General features: G+C 44.1%; 4 protein-coding genes across 8 annotated transcripts in view; 3 read left to right on the top strand and 1 right to left on the bottom strand.

The window, feature by feature from the left end:
* LOC121004478 (oocyte zinc finger protein XlCOF7.1-like) overlaps positions 1–27,041 on the bottom strand; it is a 1,216,478-nt gene that overhangs the window by 240,653 nt on the left and 948,784 nt on the right. The window lies entirely within an intron of this gene.
* Positions 1–27,041, top strand: part of LOC121004516 (zinc finger protein 300-like) — a 734,886-nt gene that overhangs the window by 73,346 nt on the left and 634,499 nt on the right. The gene's annotated exons all lie outside the window — the stretch shown is intronic.
* Positions 1–27,041, top strand: part of LOC121004488 (zinc finger protein OZF-like) — a 555,846-nt gene that overhangs the window by 38,472 nt on the left and 490,333 nt on the right. The gene's annotated exons all lie outside the window — the stretch shown is intronic.
* On the top strand, positions 5,031–7,366 carry LOC121004512 (gastrula zinc finger protein XlCGF7.1-like). The gene is made up of 2 exons (XM_040436779.1): positions 5,031–5,086; positions 6,017–7,366. The coding sequence occupies exons 1-2, from the start codon at positions 5,053–5,055 to the stop codon at positions 6,916–6,918; spliced, it is 936 nt and encodes a 311-aa protein (XP_040292713.1). The 5' UTR covers positions 5,031–5,052; the 3' UTR covers positions 6,919–7,366.

Below are 27,041 nucleotides of genomic sequence, written 5' to 3'. Positions count from 1 at the left end.
TATAATGCGCAGAGCTGTGTGTGTATAATGCGCAGAGCTGTGTGTGTATAATGCGCAGAGCTGTGTGTGTATAATGGACAGTGCAGAGCTGTGTGTGTATAATGTACAGTGCAGAGCTGTTTATAATGTACAGTGCGGAACTGTGTATAATGTACAGTGCAGAGCTGTGTGTGTATAATGTACAGTGCAGAGCTGTGTGTGTATAATGTACAGTGCAGAGCTGTGTGTATAATGTACAGTGCAGAGCTGTGTGTGTATAATGTACAGTGCAGAGCTCTGTGTGTATAATGTACAGTGCAGAGCTGTGTGTGTATAATGTACAGTGCAGAGCTCTGTGTGTATAATGTACAGTGCAGAGCTAGCTATGTGTATAATGTACGGTGCAGAGCTGTGTTTATAATGTACAGTGCAGAGCTCTGTGTGTATAATGTACAGTGCAGAGCTGTGTGTATAATGTACAGTGCAGAGCTATGTGTATAATGTACAGTGCAGAGCTGTGTGTATAATGTACAGTGCAGAGCTGTGTGTGTATAATGTACAGTGCAGAGCTGTGTGTGTATAATGTACAGTGCAGAGCTGTGTGTGTGTATAATGTACAGTGCAGAGCTGTGTGTGTATAATGTACAGTGCAGAGCTGTGTGTATAATGTACAGTGCAGAGCTCTGTGTGTATAATGTACAGTGCAGAGCTGTGTGTATAATGTACAGTGCAGAGCTGTGTGTGTATAATGTACAGTGCAGAGCTATGTGTATAATGTACAGTGCAGAGCTGTGTGTATAATGTACAGTGCAGAGCTGTGTGTGTATAATGTACAGTGCAGAGCTGTGTGTGTATAATGTACAGTGCAGAGCTGTGTGTGTATAATGTACAGTGCAGAGCTGTGTGTGTGTATAATGTACAGTGCAGAGCTGTGTGTGTATAATGTACAGTGTAGAGCTGTGTGTGTATAATTTACAGTGCAGAGCTGTGTGTGTATAATGTACAGTGCAGAGCTGTGTGTGTATAATGTACAGTGCAGAGCTGTTTATAATGTACAGTGCGGAACTGTGTATAATGTACAGTGCAGAGCTGTGTGTGTATAATGTACAGTGCAGAGCTGTGTGTGTATAATGTACAGTGCAGAGCTGTGTGTATAATGTACAGTGCAGAGCTGTGTGTATAATGTACAGTGCAGAGCTGTGTGTGTATAATGTACAGTGCAGAGCTGTGTGTGTATAATGTACAGTGCAGAGCTGTGTGTATAATGTACAGTGCAGAGCTGTGTGTGTATAATGTACAGTGCAGAGCTGTGTGTATAATGTACAGTGCAGAACAGATGTGTATAATGTACAGTGCAGAGCTGTGTGTATAATGTACAGTGCAGAGCTGTGTGTATAATGTACAGTGCAGAGCTGTGTGTGTATAATGTACAGTGCAGAGCTCTGTGTGTATAATGTACAGTGCAGAACAGATGTGTATAATGTACAGTGCAGAGCAGTGTATATAATGTACAGTGCAGAGCTGTGTAGAGCAGTACTGATGTGTTTATCTCCGGCTCATAAAGTGCACACATCTTCATTATCTGCTCACAAGGAAACACAGCCTGAAGACTGACTCCTCCCACATGATCACATGGTTATGACATCATTGCAGGTTCTTTACTTCCACCAACACAGCCTGGAACCTGACTCCTCCCACACATGATCACATGGTCATGACATCATGAAAGGTCCTTTAGCCCACTAGTCTTTGTCCTGGTATTTCCTAGAGTGTATGGGCCTTGGAGAGGTTTACTTGCTGTCACTCTGAGATAAGTGACTGTGAAAAGAAGCAATTAGGTAAGTCTCCTATGTTCGGCGGTGGAGGTAGGTGTGTAGTCACTGCCTGTGTCCAGTGGTGTATCTTGGTTTTGTGCTGCCCTAGGCGAGACTAAACTTGGGCACCCCCCTAATATAAATTTGACCCACCCCTTTCTGTCAAGGCCAAACCCCTTCCTCCATAAGCCCCACCCCTTCCTCTTTAGGCTCCACCCTTTCCCGTTAGAGCTTCACATCTTCCTTTCTGTAAAAGAATCATCACAAATGTATGTATGAAATAAAATAAAATGTCTATCATCTAAAAGTTATTTTTAAAAAATAAACTATGCACATTCCTAATTTGACACAAATATTTTGTATTTTGCAGATGTATAAAAAATATATACCGTAAAAATCTGCAAAATACAAAGTGTGTGTGTCAGATGTTGCGCTTTTTTAATTTTTAGAATAATATACAGGCAGCCATTTTATTTAATACATTTGTGCTCATTTCTGTGTTGGTTGGAGGGGGGTGAGGGGCAGTATTATACAATCTGTATATGTATAAAAAAAGATATAAAGATTGTGTAATACTGCCCCCCCCCCCCCCCCCCCCCCCCCTTCCTCCAACAGCACAGAAATTAGCACAAATACATTAAATAAAATGGCTGTATCCTTATTCTAAAAATTTAAAAAGCACAACTTCTAACACAAATATATTTTACAGATTTTTTATTTATTTTTTTAAAACAATGTGCAGCTAGAGATAGTACAGTATTAACCCCTCCCTAATTCTCCCCCCTTACCCCATAAAACAACTAAGTAATTGATTTTTTGTGAATTACTGTAATTTAAGTACTTACAGTTTTTGAAGACAGCAGGCTCAGGGATCAGTGCATTGGTGGCCGGGGCCTGGCCTCAGTGTTCACGGTGACCGTGTGCAGGATCCGTTCTGCACTTGGAGGAGATGAGGCTCACCCTAGCGTTGCCGGCCCGTGACTCCACCTCCGTGTGACGTCACGACGGCAACGCGCGGACGCAAAAGGCATGGGAGGAAGTCAGGAGGAGAAGGAAGTACCGTATTTTCCGACGTATAAGACGACCGGGCGTATAAGACGACCCCCAACTTTTCCATTTAAAATAAAGGTTTTGGGCTATACTCGCCGTATAAGACTACGCCTGAATGCCCAGCCCTCCCTGTCTTCAAGACGGTCTTCTCCAGTCCAGGGAACTGACTGGGATCTGTGGATGGCACTGTTATGGGGAGGGGGATCTGTGAATGGAACTGTTATGGGGAGGGGGATCTGTGGATGACACTGCTATGGGGAGGGGGATCAGTGAATGACACTGCTATGGGGGGGATCTATGGATGACACTTTATAGCATCTTATGCTATATGTGTCATCCACAGATCCACCCCATGACAGTGCCATCCACAGATCCCCCCCTAAACAGTGCCATACACAGATCCCCCCTAAACAGTGCCATCCACAGATCCCCCCCTAAATAGTGCCATCCACAGATCCCCCTCCCTAAACAGTGCCATCCACAGATCCCCCTCCCCTAAACAGTGCTATCCACAGATCCCCCTCCCCTAAACAGTGCCATCCACAGATCCCCCTCCCCGACGCTCACAGGAGTACATTTATAAACTGTAATCAGTAACTTTAACTTTAATTATCGCTGATCTCTTTACTTGGATACCTTACTCTCAGCTCCAGTAACAGCAGGCAGTGCGGACGGCGCTCACTCACTGACGTCACGCGCCTGCGCCACCTAGTGGGCAAACAAGGCATTTGCCTAGGGCGGCACTTGCTAATAGGGCGGCAAAATGCCTTGTTTGCTTAGTAATAGTTACACAATTTGCTAAATATTTTTTTGCCCCTTGTCCGACCCGGGGGTCGTAGGGTATACTCATATCCGATGGTATATTCTAACCCCCAGGCGTTTCCATGGTGACGGGGACGCTTGCCTGGGGGTTAGAATATACCATCGGATTTGAGTTTTCACGATCTCACTGAGATAATATTTAACAGAGGAGGGTACATTAAACATAATCATAGACTCAAGACAGTATCTCAACTTCTAAATCAGACCACAAACTATCCATCTAGTTTTATGATGTAAATCATAGAAACACATCCTCCTTTTTTCCCAGCTCAGAAACACACTGAAATTGTTAAGTTCATTCAACCCAAAGAGGCCCAAGGTACCAGATCGCATGATTCAGTGTACTTACCTTGACAAGCTCTTTAACTCTTCTAATCTACACAAAAAGAGAGAATACATCTACACTTTATTATCTCCTCCGATGTCTCCTCTTATTAGCTCCAGTCATTGTATTTTTCATGAGACTTTGTAGGATTTTACATCTTCTCTCCATTCAGGTTCCTACAATAGAGGATCCACTCATTGGATATCTTCTATATAAGATCCTTCTCCTGATTGACCCGTCAAGAATAGATAGGGACAGGAACAAGATGGCGGAGAGTATAATAAATCTCACCCTAGAGATCCTCTTCCGGCTTACTGGAGAGGTGAGAGATTCTGATGATGTCACATTACATCATCTTATCTATGTTACTAACAGATGGACATGATTGGAGAGGTGAGGGACTCTGGAGATGTATAGAGTGATATGTATTACTGTGTCTCTTCATAACCAGGACTACACAGTAGTGAAGAAGACCTCTAGTGAGCGCTGTCAGGACCCTGTGTCTGAAGGATGGGGAAGAACCCTGAGCCCAATCACGGGGCCTCCACCTCACCCCCTGATACATGAGGAAATCAATAGAGAGAAGATCCTAGAACTCACCAACAAGATGATTGAGCTGCTGACTGGAGAGGTGACACTGCTGGGAATGCTGGGACATTATACAGGAACGTTATGAAGGGATCTGGGTGATGACTGTATCATTGTGTTGAGAATAAATCAAAAGTAAAACTGCAGCACTCGCCGATCTTCAATTCATGCTGGTTTATTCACCAAAAGCAATTTTTGGTGAATAAACCAGCATGAATTGAAGATCGGCGAGTGCTGCAGTTTTATTTTTTATTTATTCTGGATGATTTGGGGATGCTACAGACTGGTATCCAACATTGTGGGCACCACCACCATAGAGACTTTTTTCTATAGATTCGTAAGTGCTGCTACTTTTTTTTCTTATTTGTATCATTGTGTTGTCAGGTTCCTATAAGGTGTCAGGATGTCACCATCTATTTCTCCATGGAGGAGTGGAAGTATTTAGAAGGACACAAAGATCTGTACAAGGACGTCATGATGGAGGATCACCGGCCCCTCACATCACAAGGTAACAGACATTACTAAATACACACGACTCATTTGTATGTAAGGAATGAATTCAGTCAATGTTTCTGTTCTTATAACCGGTAATCGCCTTGTTCTACTGTCGATTGGCACACAATCTGGGATGAAATCATTTAAAAGGACCTTAACTTCCTGGTGCTCCAAAACTTTACCCTAAGACATCATGATATGTATATGTTCCTCTGTATATTAGTATGGTGCCTTTAAGCTGGGTGTAGACACTTGTGTTTCGAGAATTGTCGGTGTGCTTCCTGGATCTATTCTGATGGAGTTCCCTATACATAGACCTCTTATATAAAGCCATACGCTGCCTTCTGCTAGCTCAAAACTGCAGCTAGGTGAATAACCAAACCGCCTCGACAAGCTCCCATAACCCTAATCCTTCTCTTACTGCACTGGTTGAAATGCAGAATAACTTTTGAAATTTGCTTGCTGAACTTTAAATCCAAAAACAGCTTAGGCGAGTTTCATACTAGCGCTTGTACATCCGTCAGGATCTCTTTGTATACCGACATTGATGTAAACTATAGCGTTCCCGTCCAGCCCCATTAACTACAATGGGGACCGGCGGAGATTCAACTGCAACTCGGCAAATATGCAGAGAATTGGCCAGACAAAAACTGCTGCGTTAATGGGGGTGGACGACAATGCTGTAGCTTCCGTCAATGCCAGAGTACAAATAGAACCAGCAGGCTGTTCCCATGCAATCTTTTAGGCACATTACAGTTGCTGAGAACAAGCATTCATACGTAGGGTTGTCCACCAGATAATCAACCCATATGCAAGGGACTTTAGTTGATAACTGTATTTTGATATATGCTTTGCATTTTTGGTCAAAATGTTTATATGGACGCCATGACATATAATTTTAGGTTATCTTATTCAAAAATAAAATCAGTTTTATTCTTGACAGGTGACGGCACCAGAAGCTCAGAGAGAAACCTGATATCTTCACATTTTAAATCAAATAATCTTGGGATAAGAGAAGAGGCATATAAAGAGCTCCGATATATCTCCGATATACCCTCAGCCTTTCACAGCAAAGATCCATCATCTGATCCTTTTTACCAGATCCAATGTTCTGAACAAAACAAAAATCACAGAAGGGGTGTTGAACCTCGAAAAGGGGAGAAGCCGTTCTCATGTCCAGAATGTGGGAGAGGTTTCAAGTACAAATCAGCTCTTGTTGGGCATCAGAGAATTCACACAGGGGAAAAGCCATTTCCATGCTCAGAGTGTGAGAAAAGTTTTAAGCTCAAAGGAGAACTTGTTAGCCACCAGAGAACACACACAGGGGAGAAGCCATTTTTATGTTCAGAATGTGGCAAATGTTTTTCTTTCAGCAAAACTCTTTCTGTACATAAGAGAACCCACACAGGAGAGAAGCCATATGTATGTCCTGAATGTGGGAAAAGGTATATAGACAGTTCTTATCTTATTAGGCATCGGAGAATACACACAGGGAAGAAGCCATTTTCATGTTCAGAATGTGGAAAAACTTTTGACTGTAGAACAGATCTTATAACTCATGAGAGAACTCACACAGGGGAGAGGCCATTTTCATGTTTAGAATGTGGCAAGTGTTTTACTTCAAAAAAAAGTCTTGTTTTACATCAAAAGATTCACACAGGGAGAAAAACATTTTCATGTTCTGGATGTGAGAAATGTTTTAAGTCCAAATCCAGTCTTGTCAAACATGAGAGACGTCACACAGGGGAGAAGCCATATTCATGTTCAGAATGTGGAAACAGTTTTCATGACAAATCACATCTTTTTAGACATCAAAAAATTCACACAGTGGAGAAGCCATTTTAATGTTCAAATTGTGGGAAATATTTTCACCAGAAAACAATCTTGTTATACATACTTAAGAGCAGCGATGCCTAACCACCAGGCTTTCGGTACCAGGCCGAAGGGGTTCTGGAGTTGAATGGCGGGAACATCATAAGCGTAAAGGCCTCTAGGCTTCATGAAGACCGCTTGCGTTGGGTCACAGGTGGTATGACAACATCATCATGCCACCAGAGACCCAGCGAAGGAGTTCGCAATGACTTTTATGACCCTTTGTGCTGTGACGCTGGTCTTAATAAAGCCAGAGTTATGAAGAGGCGTCTGCCTCTACATAACTTCTGCGGATCCTACACCAGTTCTAAATGTAAGACAGCTTCCTAGTGTCACGGTAGGTAATATAACTGAAGGAACACGGCAAGGCAAAGAAAAACAACTGACTAGGCCCCAAATGCTAGGGAACAAAGGGGTCACCTCCTAGCAATCCCTAAAACACTTTCCCTGAGCTGCTATGCCCATGTGCATACCTCGATGGTAGATATGCACATGCCAACGTACCTAAGGCTATGATACACTGAACCAAACCCTCAGCTGTAGGGAAGAGGGAAAGAGACACCCAGCTCCTTCAACAACCGAAGGAGCTATCGTCACCCTAGAGGCCTAGTCAAAATGGACACAGAAGGAAGAAGGGAAAAGGACTTATCTGAAGATGTGTTGGAGCAGACGATCCACCAAACATTCAGCGCTCACAGAAGGCAGAACTATAACCCGCAAAGGCTATAGGGAGAGGGAAGAATACATAGCCTTACCTAAAGAGCTAAATGCGACAGGCCCGTCCCCACCCACCCAGCGCCCACTTATTTAGACCTGGTGTGAGCGGGGAAAAGGAATATTTCAGATTAATTGTAAAGAGGCCACTATATGTAAATAAGCCAATACTGAGGGGAATTATATATAAAGAGGCCACTACTGGGGAATATTATATGTACAGATGGCAGTACTGTGGAGTTTTATCAAGACTGGTGCTTTCTGCGTACTCATCATAAATTAAGCGCATCCTCCTGCGGTCCGTGTGATTAACCAGAAATCTACAACAGCTACGATAAACTTGTTGCTGTGTCTGGCCACACACCCTTAACCCCTTCTCTACAGAGCAATGGGTGTCCGCTCGCACGTGCAGCGGGAGTCATAGCCGGCGGGTCTCCGTTGTTTCAAACAGCAGAGACCCACGGCTAATTACCGTGACCAGTAATAATGCCGATTGCAGTAATTAAAGTCTTTAGTTAACATGATCAAGTGAGATCACGGCATCTAACAGGTGAAAAACCTGGAAGCACAAGCTTTTTACCTATGCCACTAATGAGGTTGCTGGTAATTGAATTCAATGCCCTAGGTCTCGCTGAAGAGACCAAGGGCATTGAAGCTGCAATTCTTATTTTAGCCAAAATAAGAAATCAGCACTTTTGAGCAATAAATGGATGTAAAGAATCCATGATTGTTCAGAATTTTTTTTAAAAAATTTGATTTTGTAGGCTCAAATACGAGCTTCAAAATCATAACAAAAAGTTAAAAAAAACTCAAAAAATATATAAAAATTAAAAAAATATAAAAGTTTTCCACAGAATAATAAAAAAAAAATATATATAAACATCATGGGTATCACCATGACCGAAAACATACTATTAATATATGGAAATACTTTTCCAATACAGCGAATGGCATAACGGAAAAAAGGATCATAATGGCCAATTTGCCATTTTTTCATCGCTTCTCTTAACCAAAGAAATGTAGTAAAATGTGATCAAAAAGTCACAAACACTCCAAAATGGTATCAGTTAAAACTACAGATTGTCCTGCAAAAAATTAGCCCCCATACAGTTATGTGAATGGAAAAATAAAAAAGTTATGACTCAAGGAAGATAGGGAAGAAAAAGGAAAAAAACCTCCGGTATCCTAAGGTTTAAAAGATGCCCATAATGTCCCCCATAGTGGTCCTCAGCTGTAATAATGTCACCCGTAACCCCCCCCCCCCCCCCCCCACAGTGGCACTCGACTGTAAAGTTTGTTTTTATCCAAATAAAATAAATAAACCCCTCACCTCATCCACTTGCTTGTGCAGAGGCAGTCGCACCTCTCTGGATTGTGAAGGACCTGTGCTGAACGCGACCGCACACTCCCATCATGATGACGTGGTGACGTCATCACACTGAGAGCAGATCCCTCGGCAGCCCTTCAAAATCAAGAGAGAGCGGCTGCCTCTGCGCATACAATTGGATGAGGTGGGTGATTTTTTTTAACCCCTAAAAGGCCATATTGCACTAATGTACTACTGATGCTGTTCTTCCTGTGCTAACTACTTGATCCCGAAGTAACCCTTGGAATATCGGCAGAGAGAGCCTATGTCGCACTAGTGCTCCTGTACATTTGGTTGGCAGCGGCGGTATCCAGAACTCACAAGGGAACAAGTAACAGGGAAGGCAGCAGTACCAATGGATTGCGGATTGAGATTGATTATTCTACACTTAAGTGGTCCACGTTAAAGGATCTCTTGAAAGCAAGGGGTATTCTGACCAACAACAAGAAAGAGGCTGTTCTGTTACAGAAGTGAGGGCGGAATACCGAATGGAGGGCGGTTCGGTTCCCAAACGTAGTGGTTCGACTAACGAACAGGAACAGTCTGAGTTCCAAAGGGAGCTACAATTCAGGCTGTCGTTTTATGGCGAAAACCCACCAACGGCTATAATCTCCCGAACCATGACAGAAGTTTAGGAGTTTGTACTGAGACAGAGGAACCAGCAAACACCAGAAAGAGGCCAAACAGTGACAATAATACAGGAGGGTAAGCCTAACATACCTTACCAGGCTTTTAAAACATATGTAAAGGCAGAGGAAGATATAGATGCATTCCGCCAGGATTTTGAGAGACTGTATGCCCTACATAAAATAAATACGGAAGATTGGGTCCCCATCCTAGCATGTCGGCTGTCAGGGAGAGTACCGCACAATTCCTGATGAGGAAATCCGTAACTACAGCTGGGTAAAGGAAGTAATACTTGCCCGGTATGCCATAACATCAGAGGGGGTTCAGAGAGCTTAAAAAGACCGAGAAGGTCTCTCACGCTGAATGGGCCTGCCAACTACACCGAGTGGCCCTGGGATGGGTACAAGCCCACAGCGCTGTCCATGGAGGACCTACTACAGATGCTGTTGCTGGAACAGTTCTATGATGGGCTAACAACAGATATCCAAGAGTGGGTAAGGGACCGCAACCCTACATCCCTCCATGAAGCGGCCAGGTAGGCAGACGAATATATATATTATGCTGACGACACACAAATCTACCTCTCTGGTCCAGACATCACCACCTTACTATCAAGAATCCCACAATGTCTATCTTCTATATCATCCTTCTTCGCTTTCTAAAACTTAACATGGATAAAACAGAATTCATCATCTTTCCCCCATCTTGCTCAACCCCCCAAACAGACCTATCTATCACGATCAATGGCTGCACACTATCCCCGGTCAACCAAGTCCGCTGCCTTGGAGTGACCTTGGATTCTGCCCTTTCCTTCCGACCGCACATCCAAGCCCTTTCCACCACCTGCCGCCTCCAACTCAAAAACACCTCCCGCATCCGCGCTTTCCTTAACTTTGAATCTGCGAAAATGCTTGTACATGCCCTCATCATCTCCCGCCTAGACTACTGCAACACTCTCCTCTGTGGCCTTCCATCTAGCACTCTCGCACCCCTCCCATCTATCCTCAACTCTGCTGCCCGACTAATTCACCTCTCACCCTATTACTCCTCTGCCTCTGCCAATCCCTTCACTGACTCCCCATTGCCCATCGAATTCACTTCAAAGTACTAACAAATACATACAAGGCCGTCCATAACCTGTCCCCTACCTACATCTTTGAGCTACTTTCCCAATACATCCCCACACGCACTCTCCGATCCTCACAAGACCTCCTTCTCTCCTCTCCTTTTATCACATCTTCCCACAATCGCCTCCAAGATTTCTCCCGCGCATCCCCCATACTCTGGAACCTCAACATATCAGACTCTCACCTACAGTGGAATCCTTCAAAAGAAACCTGAAAACCCACCTCTTCCGACAAGCCTACAACCAGTGACCCTGCTGCCTCTATACCGCCATGACCAACTTCACCCGCACCTACTGTGTCCTTCTCCCATACCATGTAGATTGTAAGCCCTCACGGGCAGGACCCTCTCTCCTTCTGTACCAGTTTGTAACTTGTTTTGTTTATGATTAGTGCAATTGTCTGTATTATGTATGTATACCTTTTCTCATATGTACAGCGCTATGGAATGAATGGCGCTTTAATAATAAATAATAATAATATATATATGTCTGCCTTTGTCACCCCCTTCGGTTTATACCAATTTAAGGTAATGCCGTTTGGAATAAAAAAGCGCTGGAGTAGAGACACGAGGTCAACTCCCACTGCGCCAGACCCCATACCGCATCACTAAGGCGGTACGGGAGAACATGCGCAAGGAGATTAACGAGATGCTCCAAATGATCCAGGGCCAAAGCCCCAATGAATATGGCCCAGTTCTCTGAGTCGACCCCTCTTCCCCTACACACTGCATTTTGCTATATGGCAGCACATACCTGTCACATCCAGTGCCTCCAGATGACGTCCCCTCCGATGTAGATCTTCTCTATCATCTTCCCATGTAAATAACATGACCCCCTCGCCAGCCACCTCCAACACACAGTTCCATGTAAATAACATCCCTCCCTTTAGCCCTAACATACAGTCCCAGTTAAATAACCACAACTCCCAGCATTGCTCTGTCTCTCCCTTCACTTACCTCTCCTCATGTAGCAGAACTCACCACAGATTCTTCCCCCCGGACTTCTCCTCTTTACTGCCGTCCTCTCCTGCACTGGTCACATGATGGTGACATCATTGCAGGTCCTTCTCAAACACTGCCTGTTTTACTGGTCACATGACCTATGATGTCATCACATGTCCTTCAGTTCTTCCAGCGCATTAGATTTAATTGTATTGCCATCCTGAGGACAGCATTACAGTTGTATCTAGGTGGCCGGTGTGACATTCGGGGCCTAGGACAAAAGATCAGCGGCCCAGACCCCCAATGTTTTAACCTAGCAAAGCCCCTTCTAGAGACTGAAGCCAGGCCTGTAGTTAGTTAGTTAGGGTCTCTGTTTGTGTCAGGCCACAAGTGTTACTGCTGTTCATTGCAAGGACTCCACTAGCTGATAAACTTCCCACAAACTCAAGCCAGGCTGGCGTTTTGGCTCAGAAGGAATACTCAGGCAAGTGCTACAAGACCTTTTTTGGGAGGGGGAATTCTGTAGAGCATTGTAGGTTTGTAAGCTGTTGTGCCAGGGGGGCTGCCTGGGGGGCTGGGGGCCTAGTGTGCCCTCCTGCTGCTGCTGCCCCCCCCCCGGTCATCTGCCAGGGCCTAAGGGGGGTGCCTAGGGGGGCTGGGGGCCTAGTGTGCCCTCCTGCTGGCTGCTGCTGCCGCTTTACCCATCCCCCCCCCCCAGGGTCCGGTCCGGGTCGGTCCGTTCGGGATGGGTCCGGTACGCTCCCGCCCCCCCCCCCGGCTTTTACTTACCGACCGTCGCGTTACCGGCTGGCAGGGCAGAGGAACTTCAGCTCTTCTTCTGTTCTTCCGGTCGGCGCCTCTTCTCAAATCTGGACAGGAGTTCGCACAGGTCTCGCGGGAGTTCACGGGCCCGGCGCCGGCGCTGACGTGAGTGACCGCAGGAAGGAGGGAGGAAGGAGGAGGAGGCAGGAAGGAGGGAGGGAGGAAGGAAGGAGGAGGAGGGAGGAAGGAAGGAGGAGGAGGGAGGAAGGAAGTAGGAGGAGGGAGGGCGGGCCCGGGGGGCAACTTATGTGACGGATGGATCATGGATGCCAGACTGAGACGCAGCTGCAGCAGGGGCCCCAGGGGTCCACAGGCGGCCGGGCCCCCTGGGGTGCCGGGCCCGGTCGCAACTGCGACCCCTGCGACCCCTATATGTACGCCACTGGCTCATTGCCACGTTTAAGTAAAATACTGCTTTGGCAAAAGCTGGTATTGGGGTTGCTTTCCTCGTTCATAACTTTGCTGTATCCTGGGGAGCCCACCTCGGTACATGGCTTACAGGTGTCCGGGGGACCCAGCGTAGTGTTGGGGCCACCCTAAACCTGGCCACTGCACAAGGAAGTGAGGTCAATGAAACAGCTATAAAGCTGAGTTGATAAACTCATTAGTCAAGAATCTGAAAACATAATCAGAAAGGGAACTAACTCCTGCAGTGCTGTAACACACAACCACAACCTACATCAGAGTCAACCTTAGGACCACATGTTATTAATATAGCTATCCGTTCCTTGTCCCCTGGTCAGATTAGGATTTTGGCAAGGGTATGTCTATTATACCTACTTCTAGATTTTATTAATTTAGCATGGCCAAAGACTCACATTTCTTTCTTTTTTGTTTTTGCAATACAGATACATGACAGTGTCATGAACTGGGCATTCCCACTTATAAGCTATCAGTGTTTTGGTGGTGCTCTGTGCCCTCTTCTCTCCCGCTTAGCAGGGCAGGCATGGGCGCCGTATCTCACACACCCCTGTTGCTGGGTTCCCGAGGCTCTGGTCCACCATGATCCTCTTCCTAATGTACAGGTTGCTCCTCGCTCTGTCCGTTTTTGTAATATCTGGATTGTACTTCTGCCGTCTTCTCGTCAGGGCAACTTTACAGTTGGCCAATACGTCATTCAGTTTTGAAACCTGGCTTTTAATTTGACATGGAACAATGAGGCTCTAGTGGCAGCATTCTGGGAGGGTCTGTCAAGACATACTAAAGACAAATTAGGGGGTTGTGAGGTATCAGCTGCATTACAAGCCTTGATCTTTCTTGCTATCCACATTGATCTGCAGTTCCAGGAGCGTGTCACGGAAGCTGTTCATAAGAAGAGACCTCCTTGGTTAGCTCCATCATTCCAGAGACTACTGCTTCCTCTAGGGGGCCCCCTAGAGGAAGCAAGGCGAAACGCGTGTCGGGGTTGGTTTGATCACTCCTGGCCTCTGGTCTGTATTGCTCTCTTATGCTACTTTTTGCACTTATTTTTCCTTTGATGATTGTTTTGTCCTTACCAGGGTATGCAGGATAGTATTTAAACTTATTAGGTTATTTCCTGTTGTGATTTCTCTCTGCAAGGTTACAGTACCTACTTGTATGGCTACTTATGGGATTTGTGCAATATTATTTGTAGCTAGATGGGTACATAGGTGTACTTTTAAAGATTTTAGTGATATGTGTATAATAATTATTACTTGCACAGCATACCCTATGTAGATGTGACAATGCGGCCTTGAATGACCAGGGTGAACTAATACTGTCATAGTACCTTCATGTATTGCTGCTATAAATTTTATTTTGTGATATGTTCTTTGTTGTATGATTTGTTCTACTAATACATTTTTGTGTAATATCATATGTGCGCTTTTGAATTGGTGTTTTGTTTTACATTATTTAGGAAAGACAGGGTCAATAGAAAAGGCGGTGGCGTGTGCCTGTATGTGAGGGGTGATCTGAAGACAAGTGTGAAAGAGGCAATTGTGGGTGAGGATGGTGAGGATTGGAAACCTTATGGGTGGAAGTTCAAAGGGATATAAACACAGAAAAAATAATACTTGGTGTAATCTATAGACCCCCTAACATCACAGAGGAGATAGAAGCTCAACTGTATAACCAAATAGAGCGGGCGGATCAGGCTGGTACAGTGGTCATAATGGGAGATTTTAAATTCCCAGATATTGACTGGGGTTCTGGTTCTGCCTCAACTGCAAAGGGGAGAAAATTCCTCAACTTTATGGGCCAGTTTATAGAAGCTCCCACTAGGGGCGATGCTCTGTTGGATCTGGTAATTTCTAATGATGCAGAGCTTGTGTATGTTGTAAAGCATTTAAGAAACACTAGGTAAGAGTGACCACAATGCAAATATATCCCCCTCTGAATAATAAGAAGCAAACTCTGGCTAGGAGAGCAAAAACACGTAATTTTAAAAAGGCCAATTTCCCTGGGTTGAGGGCAGCATTTCAGGGCATACACTGGGAGCAGCTACTGTCACATAATAATACTGAGGATAAATGGGAGAAATTTAAAGCCACATTGAATAATTGCACTACCAATTTTTTCCCCTGTAGGTAACAAGTATAAACGGCAAAAAATAAACCCACCCATGACTTACAACTACTGTAAAAAGGGCAATAAATGACAAAAAAGGGCATTTAAAAAATACTAATCTGAGGGGTCAGCTGTAGCCTTTGAAGTTTACAAAGGGCTTAAGAAAATGTGTAAAAAGGGGGTAAAATCTGCAAAAAAAAACAACGAACAGTAGGTGGTAAAAGAGAGCAAAACAAATCCCCAAAAATTCTTTAAAGGATAACTGTCACGTTTAGACCCTAATTTTAATTTTCATATATGTAGTTACTAATAACATGATATTCCAGAATCAGTTCCTATTAGACTGACTTACCCCATATTTAATAAGATTCAGCCCTTAGCAACCAGTCTGCTTAAAACTGCAATCTCACTATTCAGTTAAGATGGCCGCCACTACCTTCACCCTGAGGCTAATCCCGCCTGCCCTCACCCTGAGGCTATTCCCGCCTGCCCTCACTAGCCAGTAACAATAGCCCCCCAAATGTGTCAGTAACGAGAGCCCCCCCCCTAAAGGGTTAATCTCCTGCAGCACAAAGGGGTCCTCTTACCACATGTTGCTTTCATTTATACACTGAGCAGATCGCAGATCTCCCTTCCCTGGTCTGCGCTGCTCCAACTCTGCCTTCTCCAGCTCTGCTGAGTGAGGGAGCGTCTGCCAAGCGCAGGGACAGGGAGCAGTGCACACAGATAGACGGACGATGCCTAGCAATCCTATTTTAAGCACAGGTAAAAGTAGGCAGTACAGGGAACAAAAATGTGGAATTAAGGGGTAATTGAAATAGGGCCACCAAGGAGATATTAATCACCACAATCCAATACTCCAAAAAAAAACAAAAAAAAACGACAGTTATACTTTAAATATATAAATGCTAAAAAACCAATGTCTGAGAAGGTAGGTCCCCTAAATAATGGTAGAGAAGATGGTCACTGAAAATAAGGAAAAGGCAGAACTATCGGTGATGCCAGGGCTGTTAGTACATCCGGGAATATATACTTAGCTAGCTAACTGTAGATATGGTCCAAAGTAACCATAACCGATACCAAGTAGAAACAAACCTCCGTATAGAGATAATAAAATGTCTTTATTCAATATGACACAATACATAGAACGATGGTCAGTAAAATTAGCAGCAAATAGAACCCCCCCAAAAGAGAGGACAAGGAGGAAGCCACAGAGTCAGCGGGCCACACAGGCAGCAGCAAACAACAAAATAAGGGAAATAACAGAGCATGCACCTGCCACTACCAGCACAGCGAGTATATCAAGGTAAAAAAGACCTTTAAAAGTCGCTGGAAAGGTAAAAAAGACCTTTAAAAGTCGCTGGAAAGGCAGGAGCAAAAGATAAGAAACCGAAAATTTGCTGTACTACTGTGTGTGTCACGTCGACCCTGCAGCCTCCTCCACCCAACGCCGTTTCGCCTATCAGGCTTCTTCGGGGATGCATGATGTCAGTAGTACCTCCTCTTTTATTGCCACACTAATGAGGACATTTAAAAACATCTGAACGGGCTGTTAATTCAAAGCCAATAATGGCCCTGTGTTAGTAATCAATCCAATCGGGATAATCAGTCATGTGATCCTGAAACAGGTCCTGTGTCAGGTCCTTTAACAAACTATAGGACGACTTGCTATCTATATTGTTTCTACTTAGTCTACCATATCCCCTCGGAACCTATTATTTATATGGGGTCAAGGGTATTTAGCATATATGTTGGCGCGTCACCTTATGTTGTGCGCGGTATCTTATGCTGTTGCTTACATGTCCCCAGTACAAGTCACATGACGATATGCCATCAACATCATGTGTTCAGTCCGGCCTATCCCGATTGGATTGATTACTAACACAGGGCCATGATTGGCTTTGAATTAACAGCCCGTTCAGATGTTTTTAATTGTCCTCATTAGTGTGGCAATAAAAGAGGAGGTACTACTGACATCATGCATCCCCGAAGAAGCCTGTTGGGCGAAACGGCGTTGGGTGGAGGAGGCTGCAGGGTCGACGTGACACACATGGTAGTACAGCAAATTTTCGGTTTCTTATCTTTTGCTCCTACCTTTCCAGCGATTAACTTTCAAAGGTCTTTTTTTACCTTGATATACACGCTGTGCTGGTTAAAACAATTCTCTAGGGACTGGATATATACTTTGCAATTGGATTGAAAACTGGCTGAAGGACCCAGTGCAGAGAGTTGTGGTCAATGATTCCTATTCAGAATGGTCCCGGGTTATAAGTGGTGTACCCCAAGGTTCAGTGCTGGGCCCTCTATTATTTAATTTATTTATTAATGATATCGAGGACGGAATTAATAGCACCATATCTATTTTTGCAGATGACGCTAAGCTGTGTAGTACTGTACAGTCTATGGAAGATGTCCATAAACTACAAGCTGACTTGAACACTCGATTTGGCATCAACTTGGCAAATGAGGTTCAATGTGGATAAATGTAAAGTTCTGCATCTTGGTAATAATAATCTCTGTGCTTCATATGTCCTAGGGAATGTAGCACTGGGAGAGTCACTCATAGAGAAGGATTTGGGTGTCCTTGTAGATCGTAGATTAATAAATAACCGCACAATGTAAATCAGCTGCTTCTAAGGCCACCTGTCATACATTAAACGAGGCATGGACTCGCGGGGCAGGGATGTAATATAACCACTTTACAAAGCGTTGGTGCGGCCTCATCTGGAATATGCAGTCCAGTTCTGGGCACCAGTCCATAGAAAGGATGCACTGCAGCTGGAAAAAGTACAGAGGAGAGCGACTAAACTGATAAGGGGCCTGGAGGGTCTTAGTTATGAAGAAAAATTTAAATAATTAAAAGTATTTAGTCTTGAGAAGAGGCGTCTAAGGGGGAACATGATTAACCTATACAAATATATAAATGTGCCATACAGAAAATACGGTGAATGTACAGTGCAGATCTCTATGTATAATGTACAGTGCAGAGCTGTGTGTGTATAATGTACAGTGCAGAGCTATGTGTGTATAATGTGCAGTGCAGAGCTGTGTGTATAATGTACAGTGCAGAGCTGTGTGTATAATGTACAGTGCAGAGCTGTGTGTGTAATGTACAGTGCAGAGCTGTGTGTGTATAATGTACAGTGCAGAGCTGTGTGTGTATAATGTGCAGTGCAGAGCTGTGTGTATAATGTACAGTGCAGAGCTGTGTGTGTGTAATGTACAGTGCAGAGCTGTGTGTGTATAATGTACAGTGCAGAGCTGTGTGTGTATAATGTACAGTGCATAGCTGTGTGTGTGTATAATGTACAGTGCAGAGCTGTGTGTATAATGTACAGTGCAGAGCTGTGTGTATAATGTACAGTGCAGAGCTGTGTGTATAATGTACAGTGCAGAGATGTGTGTATAATGTACAGTGCAGAGCTGTGTGTATAATGTACAGTGCAGAGCTGTGTGTATAATGTACAGTACAGAGCTGTGTGTGTATAATGTACAGTGCAGAGCTGTGTGTATAATGTACAGTGCAGAGTGTATAATGTACAGTGCAGAGCTGTGTGTATAATGTACAGTGCAGAGCTGTGTGTGTATAATGTACAGTGCAGAGCTGTGTGTGTATAATGTACAGTGCAGATCTCTATGTATAATGTACAGTGCAGAGATGTGTGTGTATAATGTACAGTGCAGAGCTGTGTGTATAATGTACAGTGCAGAGCTGTGTGTATAATGTACAGTGCAGAGCTATGTGTATAATGTACAGTGCAGAGCTGTGTGTGTATAATGTACAGTGCAGAGCTGTGTGTATAATGTACAGTGCAGAGCTGTGTGTATAATGTACAGTGCAGAGCTGTGTGTATAATGTGCAGTGCAGAGCTGTGTGTGTATAATGTACAGTGCAGAGCTGTGTGTATAATGTACAGTGCAGAGCTGTGTGTATAATGTGCAGTGCAGAGCTGTGTGTGTATAATGTACAGTGCAGAGCTGTGTGTATAATGTACAGTGCAGAGCTGTGTGTATAATGTACAGTGCAGAGCTGTGTGTGTATAATGTACAGTGCAGAGCTGTGTGTGTATAATGTACAGTGCAGAGCTGTGTGTATAATGTACAGTGCAGAACAGATGTGTATAATGTACAGTGCAGAGCTGTGTGTGTATAATGTACAGTGTAGAGCTGTGTGTATGTATAATGTACAGTGCAGAGCTGTGTGTGTATAATGTACAGTGTAGAGCTGTATGTATAATGTACAGTGCAGAACAGATGTGTATAATGTACAGTGCAGAGTGTATAATGTACAGTGCAGAGCTGTGTGTATAATGTACAGTGCAGAGCTGTGTGTATAATGTACAGTGCAGAGCTGTGTGTATAATGTGCAGTGCAGAGCTGTGTGTGTATAATGTACAGTGCAGAGCTGTGTGTATAATGTACAGTGCAGAGCTGTGTGTATAATGTGCAGTGCAGAGCTGTGTGTGTATAATGTACAGTGCAGAGCTGTGTGTATAATGTACAGTGCAGAGCTGTGTGTATAATGTACAGTGCAGAGCTGTGTGTGTATAATGTACAGTGCAGAGCTGTGTGTGTATAATGTACAGTGCAGAGCTGTGTGTATAATGTACAGTGCAGAACAGATGTGTATAATGTACAGTGCAGAGCTGTGTGTGTATAATGTACAGTGTAGAGCTGTGTGTATGTATAATGTACAGTGCAGAGCTGTGTGTGTATAATGTACAGTGTAGAGCTGTGTGTATGTATAATGTACAGTGCAGAGCTGTGTGTGTATAATGTACAGTGTAGAGCTGTATGTATAATGTACAGTGCAGAACAGATGTGTATAATGTACAGTGCAGAGATGTGTGTGTATAATGTACAGTGCAGAGCTGTGTGTGTATAATGTACAGTGCAGAGTGTATAATGTACAGTGCAGAGCTGTGTAGAGCAGTACTGATGTGTTTGTCTCCGGCTCATGAAGTGCACACATCTCTATTATCTGCTCACAAGGAACCACAGCCTGGAGACTGACTCCTCCCACATGATCACATGATCACATGGTCATGACATCATTGCAGGTTTTTTACTTCCACCAACACAGCCTGGAACCTGACTCCTCCCACACATGATCACATGGTCATGACATCATGAAAGGTCCTTTAGCCCACTAGTCTTTGTCCTGGTACTTCCTAGAGTGTATGGACCTTGAAGAGGTTTACGTGCTGTGACTGTGAAAAGAAGCAATTAGGTAAGTCTCCTATGTTCGGCGGTGGAGGTAGGTGTGTAGTCACTGCCTGTGTCTGTCAGGATTAGATATAGCTCTCGTGCCTTGCTGCGCTGGGGTCCTAGGTCTCAATCCGACCAAGGATAACGTCTGCATGGAGTTTGTATGTTTTCGTGGGTTTCCTCCCGTTTCTCCGGTTAATTGCATAAAATAAATAATTAGTTCTTCTTATAATCCAGCTTCTGCCGATGTCACATTCTTTACCAGATTTCTGTGGATGGGATGTTATTTCCATTGTACACGGGGCCCCAAATATTCCTGTCCCTGGTGCCTGCTGAAGCTTCTCAGTCTATCTCATCTGTGCATGCGCCAGAGAGAGGAATAGTTCTTTATTGCTACTCCCGGCTCTCTCAGGAGGGCTTTAACCACTTAAGGACCACAGGTTTATACCCCCCTAGTGACCAGGCCCTTTTTCAGCACTTCACAACTTTAACGGTTTATTGCTCGGTCATGCAACTTGGCACCGAAATGAATTTTACCTCCTTTTCATCGCACAAATACAGCTTTCTTTTGGTGGTATTTTATTGCTGCTGACATTTGTCGTTTTTCTGATATTAATCAAAAAAGGCCGCAATTTTCAAAAAAAAAGTGTATTTTTAACTTTTTCTGGTAAAATTGTTCAAATATAATTACATTTCTATACAAGTTTGTGTCAGAATTTATTGTGCTACATGTCTTTGATTAAAAAAAAATCCAATAAGTGTATATTTATTGGTTTGCGCAAAAGTTATAGCGTTTACAAACTTTGGTACAAAAATGTGAATTTCCGCATTTTGAAGCAGCTCTGACTTTCTGAGCACCTGTCATGTTTCTTGAGGTGCTAGAATGTCAGGATAGTATAAATACCCCCCAAATGACCCCATTTTAGAAAGAAAACACCCCAAAGTATTCGCGGAGGGGCATGGTGAGTTAATGTATGATTTAATTTTTTTTCACAAGTTAGCGGAAAATGACACTTTCTGAGGAGAAAAAATAAATAATAAAGTTTCCATTTCTGCTAACTTCTGGCAAAAAAAAATAAAAATCTCCCACGGACTCACTATGCCCCTCAGTGAATACCTTGGGGTGTCTACTTTCCGAAATGGGGTCATTTGTGGGGTGTGTTTACTGTTCTGGCATTTTGGGCAGGGCTAAATTGTGAGCAACCCTGTAAAGCCTAAAGGTACTCGTTGGACTTTCGGCCCCTTTACGCACCTAGGCTGCAAAAAAGTGTCACACATGTGGTATCGCCGTACTCAGAAGACGTAGGGCAATGTGTTTTGGGGTGTATTTTTACATATACCCATGCTGGGTGAGGGGAATATCTCTGTAAATTGACAACTTTGTATAAATTTTTTTTAAAAGTTGTCATTTGCAGAGATATTTCTCACACACAGTATGGGTAAAAATACACCCCAAAACACATTGCCCTACTTCTCCTGAGTACGGCGATACCACATGTGTGACACTTTTTTGCAGCCTAGGTGCGCAAAGGGGGCCAAACTACCTAACAAGTAGCTAACTAACTGACGGTGATAATTTGCGGAACAGAATTGCGGACCCATTCATTTCTATGGGGACAGGCTTTGTCCCGTTCGGATCCGGAATTGCGGATCTGCACTTCCGGGTCCGCACTTCCGTTCCGCAAAATTGCGGACAAGAAAAGGCATTTTCTATATAGTTCTGGCAATGTGCGGATCCGCAAAACACATACGGACGTCTGAATGGAGCCTTACAGGGGGGTGATCAATGACAGGGGGGTGATCAGGGGTTAATAAGGGGTTAATAAGTGACAGAGTGGGTGTAGTGTAGTGTAGTGTGGTGCTTGGTGCTACTTATTACAGAGCTGCCTGTGTCCTCTGGTGGTCGATCCAAGCAAAAGGGACCACCAGAGGAACAGGTAGCAGGTATATCAGACGCTGTTAACAAAACAGCGTCTAATATACCTTTCTGATGCGATTATTTTAACATCTACAGCCTGCCAGCGAATGATCATCGCTGGCAGGCTGTAGTGTAACTTCCGAGCAGTGCGCCGCTGTGAACGCATGCGCGCGCACGTTCATGCGAAATCTCGGGTCTCACGAGATGACGCCAATAGGCGTCATCGAGACCTGAGAGAGCCACCGCACTGACGCCTTTTGGCGTTAGTGTGACGGCAAGCGGTTAATAGCATCTGATGTTAATCTGTTTTCCTTTAGTCCTAATAGCAGAGCAATAATGGGGTTAGCTCGCAGTATACGGAGCCTAGGGTGACAGGAGGACGCTAGTTTGTGTCCTCCCATTACCCTAAGAACTATGCGGAAAAGCCTTAACCCCATAGTTCTCCTTTAGCTTTCGGCATTAGGCCAAAAGTCCCATTTTCGGCCGATATGTTTGGGCAGACGATATATCGGTGCATCGTAGCCAATACCATTTTTTTGGTATAGAATATGAGTACCGGTATTTTTTTTCCTGGTATTTGCTGATACCAAGTACCGATACTGGTGCTTTTGTACCATAACTATCAGGAAGGCGGGCGGCAGATCATGACCCATCGCCTGGCTTCCAGCTTTCCTGTGAAGACGGCGTTCAAGTGAAAGAACACCGGCTTCAGAGGCAACCTAGCTTTCTGACCAATCAAGAAGAGGGACGGCGAGTCATGATTGCAATCCGCTTCGTGATTGGCTAGGAAGCCGGATTCACTTTTTTGTAGGCAGCGTACCTTCCTGACCAATAAGGAGGCCGGGACGCGAGTTATGACATACTGCCCAGTAGGGCTGCACGATATGGGAATTTTGTGTAATTGCGATAACGATATGTGATGCGATATTTTAAGGGAATTGTGCTAGAGGTCTATTTGCTTGGATTTTCAAGGCAAAAGCACACAGAAATTACTGATAATGCTGAAATGTAGTTATGCTCAACTCAAGAACTGAAATGCACAATGTTTTTCAAAATAAAACATCTTTTACTAAATTAAAAAACATATTTGCATTACTGCAAAAGTACAAAATACAAAACTTGCCATTTTCTTAATAGCACTGCACAGAATAGATAAATAAAACAGAATAAATAGAAGAACATTTGTTCATTAAAATAACGACTTGCCTCCAGCCCCTCCTCCCTCCCCGCACAGTAACTGATGTATCGCCGGCCGCGCTGTGCAGCATAGGTGATACATCCTTGTCAGCCACGTAAAAAGTCAACCATCGCTTTATAAGACGCACTGCCATTTCCACCCCACTTTTGGGGGAAAAAAAGTTTGTCTTATAAAGCGAAAAATATGGTAATACAATTGCAGCATTTTTAGGTCGGCCAATTGGCGATTGCGATATGGCGATTTATTGCGATTGCTTTGGCGATATATTGTGCAGGCCTACTGCCCAGCTTGCTGATTGGTTAGGAGGCCAGGCTGCCTAGCAACAAGTGAAGCAGGCTTCCTAGCCAATCAGGAAGCCGGATGATAACCCACCTCCCGGCTTCCTGATTAGAAAGGAAGTCGGCCGTATGCTCCCTTGGCGCTGCCGGAAGTTACAATATCTTGTAAGGTATCGGAGCATTTGGGTGAGTACAAGTACTCGCCCAAATGCTCTGTATTGGCAGCGATTTTAGTATCGGTAGTTCGGCGGTACATCTATAGTGCAAATCCATTTTATTGATAGTTGTCATTGAAACGCATTTCTGGGCCTGATGAAGGGAACCCTGCACGGCCCCAAAAGCACTTGTCGTTTGGACGACAACTATCAATAAAATGGATTTTGCACTAACATGAAATTTGGATGTCTGTATTGGACGATATGTATTATTGCACATAAAAGATGCCCCCACAAAACTGGTTACCTGTGGCATCTTTTTATGAGGGCATGTTTTATGTGCAATACTAACAAGTGCCGTGCCCCCCCCTCCTATCAATATTTTTTATTAAACACGGTCTTCAAATTTTTTAAATACCTTTTTTACTGACTCCCAGACGAAAAGAAGAAGAAACTGCTGGGCTGGAGCAGCTCCACGCGCAGGCTGCCAGAGAATGATTTCTCCCGTGCTCCCTCCCTCTCTCTGATGTCACTTCCTCTTACTTACTCACTAGCAGAGAGAAGGAGCGGGAGGGAGGAGGGAGAGGAGTGTCTGAAAACAGCGCCGCCCGCCCTGCTAGCATCACTCGTCTCACAGCCTGTGAGCATGTGAAGTTTTACGAGACGCTCTTTCTGCATCGTGCCCGCCTGATCTGATGCTTCCATACTGTGTTACTAGCTTGCAGCTCCAACGATGAAGGTCACCCCTGAATCCTGCACAGTCACAGCGGCTCAGCTGATCGCTGCGCCGGCAGTGAGGGACAAGCTCAGCTGATTGTCCGCTGCTGAGTGCTGACACCTGTCCTCATTGCCGGCGCCGCTGACTGACACACACCAGCCGCTCACTGCCAGCTGTCAGGTGAGGGCCGGCTAGCAGCAAGTCTCTGCAGTTTGAAATGAATCCTGTGACCGGGTCTGAGAAAGGCTCGTACCCGGGCACAGGATTACAAACCCGGACTTTCCGGGTCATTCCCGTACAGGTGGAAACCCTAGTACTAGTAGGTGGAAGTTTTAATTTAATCAAATTAATTACTAATTACAGACCCCTGATCCTATATAAGGATACCTAGCCCCTCCTACCCTGTGGTTATTATAAAGAAGTAATATACTTAGAAAGTGAAGCTTGTACTACTGTTTGGACTAAGGGAAAACAGATCAACATCAGAAATCAACTATTCCCTTATGTCCTAAGCAGCAGCACAATAATTGGGAATTAACAAGCAGTATATCCATAGGAAAGACCCTCTTGTGTGGTGGAACTCAAATAGACCGCCACAGATCAGTCTTTTCTGAGAACCATAACTTCAACATACAGTGTGAGCTCCATATTACTCGCAAAAATCTGATCCCGACTTCATCAGCCCAAGAGGTGGACCCTGCTCTAAAAGGGGCTTTAATGGAATTAGGCAGATTTAAATTCTAAACAAAGTGGACAAGTCTAATGATAGCCATAAAATATCCAGGGCAAGTATGGTGGCTCTTAAGATCACTGTTCCTTTCGGAAATGAAGGAATAAATTCTCAACCTTGCTCAGGCTAAATAAATCTAAGGACATTAAAAAAGATCTAGGGAATGGAGATTATATTCCTCATTAGAGAAAAGCTCATAACAGACACTGGAAGTAGAAGACCTGATCACAGTTGACAAGGAACAATCCTTTGGAGTAAAGTCTGATACTACCATTAGTAAAAAAAAAAAAACTGTCAGGGAGGAATCTGAAGTACAGATCCACTAGTGACAAGACTAGGATATCCCTCTTCTCATGACAGATGTCATGGCCAGATGGACATAACCTCTGTAGGCTAGGTCTGTCTGTCGGATCTCATCCAGAGGTTTAAAAGGAAATGATCTTAAAGCTTTTAGGACTAAGGCCAAGTCCTATTACAACACAGATTGTGAGTATGGACGGCCATATCTTAGAAAACCTTTTAGGAACCTTTTCATAAAGGACTATAGTGACAAGGATAAACTTGCAAAATGGCCAAAATTAAGACCTTTTTCTGTCGATACATTCAAGCCTTTTACAAATTCTTCCTGTATGAAGCCTAAGAGGCTGATAATCTGTGGTTTAGAAATGTCCACTCCTTAAGTAGAATTCAAGCTGAATATGAATCACGTGATCCTTATGTAAGGCCTTTAAGTGGATTGAGACCTGGCTATAACAAGATCTACATGACTATATCTGAGAGGCCTATAGATTGCTATAGTGGTTGTCCAGTTGAGTCTCCCCAGGTCATGCCACAGCTCCAGACACACAAAATTTACACTGGGGGAATCTTTAGATATACCTTTGAATCATTTGAATGTGTTGCGAACAAAATGGCTCATGGATTGAAAACTAAGAGTGTTTCAAGGTCTTCACGACTGAATCAAAGAGGCCTCTAGATAGTAATAGAGGCCGGTCAATGTTCAGGCAGTCAGACTGAACATATTGGCAGAGTTTAGTGCTTTAGACAAACATGATCTGCAGTGGGGGAAGACTCCATTTACACCCTTGACTCATAGGGAAACATGACCTTTTAGTAGACTGAGACCCAAAGTGTGTCAGGGTCTTCATAACTGTATCAGAAATGCCTCTAGATAGTGATAGAGGCTGATCAACCTTCAGGCTGTCAGACAGAATCTTTCTGAATACTTTTGTAATTGTAATTAAAAATTTAGCATAGCCACTGAGTTATTCAATAAAATTTATCTGTAAAGCGCCACCTGCTGTTTGTTATTTTTCTTATTTCTTGGACCAGCTCACTGAGAAGGCCGCACATGCTCAGTTTGATCCTTCAACAACCTCCTGAATTGTGATAGGTGGAGCTGAGACACACACCCTTAGCTGCAGCAGAAAAGACACTCCCCTTGAGCTGTCAGCTTGATATAAATCTAGAAGAGCAATGAACGTGGAGATCTCTGGATCCATGTGAGGTCCAGGGCTGGTTCTAGCTTTGTTAGAAAGAGATTGTCATGTACTGTATGATGTCTGTTTTTCCTTTTTACATTATTCATCGGATAGCCCTTTTAAGTGCCCTAGACACCCAGGGTCTGCACTGGGGGAAGTTTCAGTAACACCCTTGACTCATCTGTAACTGGAGGGAAAATATAGGCCAGCCTAAACGTCCAAGTAATGGACAGGGTATCCGCTGCCAACGGACTGTACTGATGACAAAGGGAAAGGAATATTTCC

Source organism: Bufo bufo, chromosome 6 (assembly GCF_905171765.1).
Source record: "Bufo bufo chromosome 6, aBufBuf1.1, whole genome shotgun sequence".
Classification (NCBI taxonomy): Eukaryota; Metazoa; Chordata; class Amphibia; order Anura; family Bufonidae; genus Bufo; species Bufo bufo.
The sequence above is the reverse complement of the archived record's forward strand: the minus strand, read 5'-3'. Positions and strand labels throughout refer to the sequence as shown.

What these genes read in the sequence shown, in the direction of transcription:
- LOC121004512 (XM_040436779.1), top strand. Translation starts at nt 5,053, where the DNA reads ATGATGGAGGATCACCGGCCCCTCACATCACAAG. An exon ending in CCGGCCCCTCACATCACAAG is followed by an intron (nt 5,087 to 6,016) that starts GTAACAGACATT and finishes TATTCTTGACAG; the next exon opens with GTGACGGCACCAGAAGCTCA.